Source organism: Talpa europaea (genome assembly GCF_964194135.1).
Source record: "Talpa europaea genome assembly, chromosome: 1".
In the NCBI taxonomy this organism is placed as follows: Eukaryota; Metazoa; Chordata; class Mammalia; order Eulipotyphla; family Talpidae; genus Talpa; species Talpa europaea.
In genome coordinates, this window is record NC_140073.1 from 8,510,537 (window position 1) to 8,519,013 (window position 8,477).

General features: G+C 46.9%; 1 protein-coding gene across 1 annotated transcript; it reads right to left on the reverse strand.

The window, feature by feature from the left end:
* Positions 1-2,208: 2,208 nt before the first annotated feature.
* On the reverse strand, positions 2,209-3,985 carry CNTF (ciliary neurotrophic factor; the record flags this gene model as incomplete). Its single annotated transcript, XM_084259427.1, has 2 exons — positions 2,209-2,700; positions 3,872-3,985. The coding sequence occupies 2 exons, from the start codon at positions 3,983-3,985 to the stop codon at positions 2,209-2,211; spliced, it is 606 nt and encodes a 201-aa protein (XP_084115553.1).
* Between the last annotated feature and the right edge of the window lie 4,492 nt (positions 3,986-8,477).

Consider the following 8,477-nt stretch of genomic DNA (forward strand, 5'->3'; position numbering starts at 1 on the left):
AATAATATTCCATTGTGTGTATGTACCACATCTTCTTGATCCAGTCATCTATTTTTGGGCATTTGGGTTGTTTCCATAGCTTAGCTATTGTAAATAGTGCTGCTATAAACATTCCATATGACCCAGAAATTCCACTCCTAGGAATCTACCCAAAGGGCAGAAAAACATTAATTCAAAAGGACACCTGCACCCCTATGTTTAACTCCTCTCTTTAACTCCACAAACCGCCTTATTGTTCCAATCTAGTGGCTACCTCCTCTGCGTACAGGCCTTGCCCCACCCACACACACCAGAGCACAGGCCTCCTGCCCTGTCTGACGGCCCAGAGCGCCCTCAGGTTTTATCCCATTTAGTTTTGGACCCACTGGGAATGGACATGGGCTAAGTGGCCCATCCCCCTCAAGCCAGTGAAGGGAGCTGCCCCCTCCCACTTGGCTTCATTGAAGGGTAGAGATGGCTCAAACCACTGAAGCTGACTTGGACCTAGCCCAAGAGCTCGAGTTTTAATGGCCTGGCAGTGAGAGATAAGTGACTCCCCGAGAACTGCTGGATTCACGGTGTAGGGAGTTTTCAGGCTGAGGGCAAACACCCTTCCCCATCGTGCCCACGTGTACAGTTAGTGCCCTTCACACCGTGTTTCTCTAAGAACAATGACGCGCTGATCCCGGTCTGCAAAGCATGGAGACTGCTGCACATCGTTCCCGAGTGGGGGCCAGGGGGCCTCCCCCTCTCATGACTAGGTCCAGATAATGTGTGAAACAGTTGTGATATTTATTTATGCATACAAGAGCTGGGGTGTAGGCCAGAAGTGCGGGAGGTGGGGGGCGGTGGTGAGAGGATCCACCAGGACAGAGTGGGGAGCAGAACAGGTAGCTCTACTGAAATACACTGCTGAGGGGAGCAGCAGGGAGACAGGAGAGGTCTGCTGTACCTTGTGGGTCAGCTCCCTGGCTGGGGACCCAACTTAGGCCAGTGGCTGCTGATAGCTTGATAGTGCTGACTTAACCCTTGCAACACCAGGGAGGCCCAGTTGTGACTTTTTAACTGAGCGGTCCTGTACCTGCTGTCCAGGGGCGCCTGGGTTACCATGCCTGTTACCGCGCTGCTGGTGACAGGGCCGTGAGGGGAAGCGGCTGCAACAAAGGCTGTGCCCTGCCCCGCTCAAGAATGCGAGTGGGCCCTTGAGAGTCCCCCAGCTCCTACAGTCAGAAGTTTGGGGGGTGTAGTCTTTTCCCCAAACAGGATCTTGAGATGTCCTCTGCTGTCTTCTCGGGCACGAAGACACAACAGATACTGCCTTTTAACCAAAATTGAATATTCAGATCATGTAATGGGGATTGCTTTTTCAGTGCTGGGATAGATTCTATGAATACACTTCCCAACCCTCTGTGGCAAAGGGGTGCAGCAACGGAAGCTCACAGACCTCTGAAGTGAAGGGTGCAGGGACCTGGAATGAGAAAGGCTGGCCTCAATCTCAGTATCCTGCTGGCCAAGTGGGGGATTGCACACGTTTTCTCTGTGAGCTTGCTGCCCACTCGCCAGATGAGATCACCGCCACCTTCCCACAAGCCAATGCTCGCCACCGTCCAGAGTCCAAGAGTCAAGTGAAAGTGACAATAAACCACGTGGCATATTGCTTTCAACTAAAATTGCGCCACTACTCAGGGCACGTAGTGGGGATTGCTTTTTACAGTGCCGGAGTAGACCCTATGAATACATAGATATAGATACTCAATAAATGTTAGTTACTATTTTTATTATATGAGAATTTGAATTGGCTCGAGTCCATGGCTTTTAATTTACTGTTTCTGTCTTCTCAGAAGAGTCATCCAGGACTAGAGTTAAAAATGAATTTCTCCTGTGAGGCTGTTAAATGTCTGTAAAGGTTACTTAGTGGGTAGAAAAGGTTAGAGCGCCGAGGTGGAAGGATACTGCCCATGGCCCTGTGCCTCACAACCCCAACTTTCTGTCTCTCGCTCTCTCTCTCTCTCTCTCTCTCTCTCTCTCTCACACACACACACACACACACACACACACACACACACACGCCCCAAGCTAAACCCACTGTCCATGTTTCCAGTCTTACTTGGTAAAAATGCCTGTGGCCTCAAAGTCTTTCAAAAACTTCAGAATGGGAAAGTGAGGCCTCAGAGAACATGTATATTCCATTAGAAAAGAAAGGAAGGAAGTGGGGGGTGGTGTGGGGAATTAGTACATTTTCTTGTCATTAGCAATATAATGGCTCCCATGTGCTGGGAGCCCCATCTGAGGAGAAGCGATGACGCGAAGGTCATGAATGGACCTCACTGTCCAGTGTGAAAGCTCCTGCAGCACCTTTAGGCCCCACAGCTTCTTCTCAAAGAGTCCAGAATCTCCAACAATAATGGGCTTCCCGTCCACCTCATTGGGGGGGATCTTGTGTTCCAGGAGCACCATCAACTCCTCCAGTTGGTAAGCAAAGGCAGCGACCTGGAGCAGCAGGGTGTGTATGGCCTGGTGGAAGTCGCCTTCTGTTGGCGTGAAGTGCACCCGCTGGTCCTCCAGCAGCCTGGCCAACATGCCGTGGAAGGTGCGATAGGCTTGGAGGTTCTCTTGCAGCCGCTCTGCCTCGGTCAGCTCGCCCCACCGGTCGGTGCTTGCCATAGGCACACCATCCACAGAGTCCAAGTTTATGTCCTCGTTCAGGCCCTGATGCTTCACCTGGCCAAGGAGACGGAAAAGCTCAGTGATAGCTCCTGCATTTCCCTGATAGTCTCACTTGAATAACCCCTAAATGCAACATCGCCTTCCTGGTCTAGGACCCAAACTGTCAAGAGAGTAAGAAGAACAGCGCAGGAAGCCTTTGTCTAAAGCACGTGACTGAAGTTCAGGAAAACTCTATTGTCTGACAGGACACACACCACCTTGACCAGCTGTTCGTCTTCCCTGGGAGAATTGATGGGCTCCATGAGGTTGAAAGGTTGAAAAGCCCTGCTTGGGAGCTTTTTCTTTCTACCTCCAACTCCCTCAATACTGGACTATTTAAACCGTGATGGGGTGTAGGTGTTTAAACATACCTGATGACACCCGAGTCACCCTAGAACACATCATGTAGAATTCCCCTGGTGGCCTTCTCCATCGCTCACCCTCAGTGCTGAGGAGAATCCTTTAGAGAGTTTTAGTGGAATACAACAAAACTGGTACTTTTAACTTCTGACTAGTGGAAATTTATGAAGCTAAACCAGTTCTCAAGAGAACTTCAGACCTCTCCACAGGCACCTGGAATGGCCCCACGGCAGGCCAGCGGTAGAGACCAACCAATGTGGAACTATGAGAAGAAGCTGACACTTCCCAGTGACTCTTCTAGGGGACCCCCTTGATAATACAGCTGTCTGGACACTTCGACACCTGATGTATGTTATTAAGCAGTGGGCGGCTCACGTGGTGTAGGTGACATCGGGAGGTTAGACTGCGCTTCTCCCAACCCTATAAGCCTCACTCTGCCTTTCACTTACACAGCTTAGAAATTCAGAACAACTGTGAAGAACCCAAACTCAGAGGGCCAATGATTAACCTGTTCTAGTAGAATTCAGGCTATGGGCAGTCGAACCGGGAACAGCCTCTGAGACACCTATCTAGGTAGTCACCACTATGTAGAACCCAGTGTTTATTTTCTTATTAGAGGCACAAGCCTGCTAAATGGCCTAGAGAAATTAAACAAAGTCCTGAGTTTCCTCAAGGGAAGGAGTCAGGTCAAATGACAGGTGCCCAATCTATGAATGACTGTATGGCTAGGGCTTCCATAACTGACACTGGGGCTGGAGCATGATCCTAAGGGGCTGGGTCAGAAAAGATGGAGTGAAAATAGACAACAGCAAAACAGGCAACTTACATAAGATTCCATAAGAGCAGTCAGGTCTGAACGAATCTTCCTTGCTAGCCAGATAGAGCGGCTGCAGAGGTCCCGGCGAGGAGGGCTCTGTGGAGAATGTGCTGCGAAAGCCATCCCCACCTAACTCAACTGTCCCAGCAAACAAGTGAGCTGGGTTTGCTTCTGTCTACACTGGTCCAAGAAATGTGACTCTCAGACGAAATCCACTGGGCATTCTCCACTAATGGGACTGTGCACCCCACCCCCACCCCTGCCTGACTCAGAGGTGGCAGCAAATTCCTGGCTGTGGATTTTCTGCCTTGTGGAATCAAAGGCCCCTTTTTAATCAGCCTTTCTTTCCTTCGGCGTCTGCCTCCATCTCTCCTCCTCAGTGCCTAGTGTACTTGTTTTCATGTCATTGTTTTGTTTCTGCACTTAGCAACAAGGTCACTATCACACTAATCCTCATGACACCCCTGCCTACTGTAAACTCTCATACACACACAAATAATTAGTTCATTTATTATCACCCTCCCTCATCCTTCCTATATCCTTTTCTTTTTTTAGCTGGCATCCAACAGGATTAAGTCATTACGGAAAGTGCTGCCATTTATTAGCACCTAACCTGGGCCAGACCCCATGCTAAAGGCTTTCAGGCTTTGAACTTGAGGATAATTCTATGAGATACTGTTTTCCCATTTTAAGCAAGAAATCAAGGCTTAAGAAACTAAGAAACAGGCACAAGATCCAGTAAGTCGGCTCGAAATTTAAAGACAGGCTTTTGATTCTACAGCTGTTCTTGCACTGACTTCCAATTTCATTCTTCAGGTGGTTCAGATTTTGTTCAAGTTTGCGTGAATTGAGTCTTTTAAAAACACAGCCTCTTTCCACTCCCATGCGCTGGCTGTGGTGTTCAAGTTGGTGAGAAGCATCTCTAATCTGTCATGGAGCCGCCCCTCGTAGCTGCAGGATGAGGAAGGTACTGTTTAGGCCTGTTCTCTCCCAAAGGACAGGAAACACCCAAGCCTGACATGGTAGCACTTCTCAGGCAGTCGCACTCAAGTGACAACACGCTTTCCTTTCTCTACTTAGCCCAGGCATACACCACAGGCTTCTCAGGGAAATCAAGAGAATAAACTGGGCTTTGGAGTGAGGGCCCGCAAGCTCCGAGGCGCGGGTGAGGTCGCTATGCTGAACTCAGCAGGGGTGAGCACCACGCCTATGACATGGGGTTGCGGACCACCCCCAAATCCATCTGTTAGCTGTCACCACTTCACATCACAGCTGATGCTGCCAGATTGCAACGCGCGCCTTCTCCCCTGTGAACTTCCAGAGGTGAGCAACCAACGAAGGCTGTGAGGGAGAAACAAATGAGGCCTGGGCAGCTCTCACAGGCCTTTTAAGAAGATAGGATTGTATTTTTTTTTTTCTTTTTAAATGTTAGTACTCGATATGGACACTGAGCTTTGTGAGGAAGTTGGGTGTTAAGTGCTATCAGAGTGTTGGCATCAGCAGAGTGAGTTTAATCTCACAGCAGCCTCAACGCTCTAACAGAGCCTCCTTTCCCAGTTAGAAACCTGTGAAGAGATTCCCAAGTTTGCCAAAGGGTCACATAGGACATGGCATCTCAGCATCAAGATCAAATCAAGAGCCAAGTGGAGTCAAAAGTTAACTACCCGATTCTTAACAAGAGCAGACAACGGTACCATACCCCACAATGCATCCTCCTGACCGCAGGCGCTGGGTTCTCACTTAGCAGCACCAACCATTTCACCCCTAGGACATCTGTGACTCAGTACAACCAAGGAAGACCAGTTGCTTCCATGAAGACAACTTTTATTTTTCTTCTTTACATATTTATTTTGGATATGTCTTACTAGATTAAGAGAAAACAAGGATTTGAAAAGCAGAGTATCCCTTTTATTATAATTTCTTTTTACATAACCTTTTCAACCTAGATTCAGGTAACTACCTGTCTCTCCCATCAAGGAGAAGGGTCCTGCACATTACAACAGGCAAAAAAGGTTTTTAGGAAATAAAATATTTTAAATTGATCCATTACAATTTTTCAATTTTCTTGAGTACATTGAAAAGTGGGAAAAAGGAAGGAAAATGGTACTTCAAACACCCAGACCATAAAAACCTTAGTTAGGTTTAGTACACTCTATTTTTTCTCCGAACAGGTACAAAGGAGGTTCAAGTGCTCTATGTGGATGCTTTTCCGTATCTTCATTTTTTCAGCTCCCAATAACCCTGACCCCTGATATCTCAACTTTCTGAAGCATACTAAGTCTCCGTAATGCAAAATAATCCTTGGCAATTACAAACAAGGGAAGCACATCCCCTGGAATATTTCTCTCTCAACTACATTTTCAAAATTTGGAACTGCCAACTCAAGATGGAGAACCGGCAGTGGGAAGTTATTTAAGAGGGAATAGAATTTGACGAAGACAGGGAATGCAAAATTTGAAGATTCAAAGAGCTCCTTAGAAGGACAGTAAGTCCACAACCCAGGAACAGAAAAGGGAAGAAGGCCTAGTACGGAGAGGTCACGCACACCAACTGCTACTATGCTAGCATTCCCTTTTCTCAAAAGGAAAAGATAAAGTCCATGAATAATATTTTAAAATGTATTGAAAATTTCATGAAGCCAATTCTTTGAAAAGGACAAAAAAAGGGAAAAAGAACAGTTGCTATTGGTGGGCAGAGGAGTGTGACACAGGAAAGTACGTATTTTTCCCTCCATCTTTTAAAGTTGTTTTTTTCTATGACTAACCACTGCAAAAGTAACTTACGGAGCTGAGAGAAAAGGGAAATGTGACAGAGATAGAAGGTTAAGTGTGGGCATCTAGATGCTAGTGAGCGAAATGGAACAAAAAGGACTTCATGGGAGACGATCCACTTCGCTCAAGACCCATCCGATCAATCACAGTATCTTCAAGTCTAGTCAACACACCAGCGTCAACTCCAAACCCAAAGCGTGGGCAGAAAGGCACATTCTACATCTCGGCCACCCTTATTTCATTTTCTACCCCCGCTGTGGAGGGACGGCATATTTGCAACACTCTGAGAAGAAACAATAGTGCATTTAAGAAGGTTCACTGTAGGTGTTTCACTCTGTTTCCCGGCATCCCAACCACTGACACCAGTGGGTGGAAAGCAAGCCTCTTTCAAATATGACATTTTGTTACCCCTCTTTTTGGGAAAAACTAAATCAGAGAGAAAATTGATAAACTTTGCAGTTTTAGTGTTTGTGAAAAACAAGCTGTTCCTTATTTTGTTCTCAGCAAAACTTCATTCTTTCCTATAGTCATCATACTTTTCTGACAAACAATGAATAGGGCAAGCCTTTAATTCCAGCTTCTGAGATACACAGGAGGCGAGGTCTTGCCCTTCCAACTCTGAAAAATGAACCAGAATAGGTTTTGAGTCTTCTGGGAGTTATGAACACCGAAAACACTACCCATCTCTTCCCATGGACAGTGATAAGCAACCACCCCATGAGAACCCCTACTCTCAAGGAAAGTGGTGATACCCAGAATTCCAGGGGAAAGCCAAAGTCATTATTATACAAGTAGTAACTTTATCTACTGAGGTCATGCCTCGTCCCAAGTGTCAGTAAAGGGAAGGAGCAATTCTGACTCCCAATGTCCGACTCCTAGCCTGCTCCTGCACTGAGGCAGGGTCCTCCCCGGGGCTGGAATGAACCAATGATAAAACAAAGCAAAAGCAAAAACAAAGCAGGGGCCCAAGTTAGGCCAACAGGAAGGTATGTGTAAAATGATGAGGACAAGAAAAAGAATTCACAAATCTTTTATCTGTAATTCAGACCCTGGACAAACCCTCCTCTTCCCCTCAAAATTTCTTAATCGCAATGCTCTAAAAACTCAAAGAGCACTAATTACCACAAACCTAACATCCTTTCCTAAAAAGGCTTCCAAAAAAGCACTAGGCTACTGTAGTGATTCTGTTAGTGCTGAGGACCAGCTTTCTTTAAAGGCCACTAGAGGAGAGCTATGATTTTAGAGGCTGGCTGTGCTTCTTTAAACTGTATCTTGCCTTCAAATGTACCTCTTATGGAAAGGACCCCACATCAGAATAATCTAATCTCACCCAGCCCCACAAAATATAGCAACGAAGACAAAAAAAAAAAAAAAAAAAAAAAAATCAGACTTTCCGTTAATAAATAAGGAATCTCGGGTTCCACAACACAAAAACACACATGTTCAAAGTGCAAATTTCTGCCATTAGTCTGGGACTTTTCTTACTGTCTCACTGAGAGAGCCCTTCCTATGGTCAGAGACCACGCAGAGGGCAGCCCCCTCCCCGTGGGGAGCCTGCTTCCAAGCAAGTGAGCACCATTGAGAACCAAATGGAAGTGTCAGGAGGGGAACTGGGTGCTGGGGCCAAAGAGGAGGGAGGTGGTCCCCACGTATCCTTCTTTTCCAAAACCCAGTGGGAACGGCGGGAAAGGGGTGAGAGATGTGTGCTGTTTTAACAGCTCACCCTGCTAAGGGGCCCTAAAGTGCCAAGTCAAGCTGCCAGCCTCCGGAGGTTAGAATTATGATACTTTGAGGGTACGTGTGCCGCAGTGGGTAGAAGCAGAACTACAGGGCAGCGCAAAGGA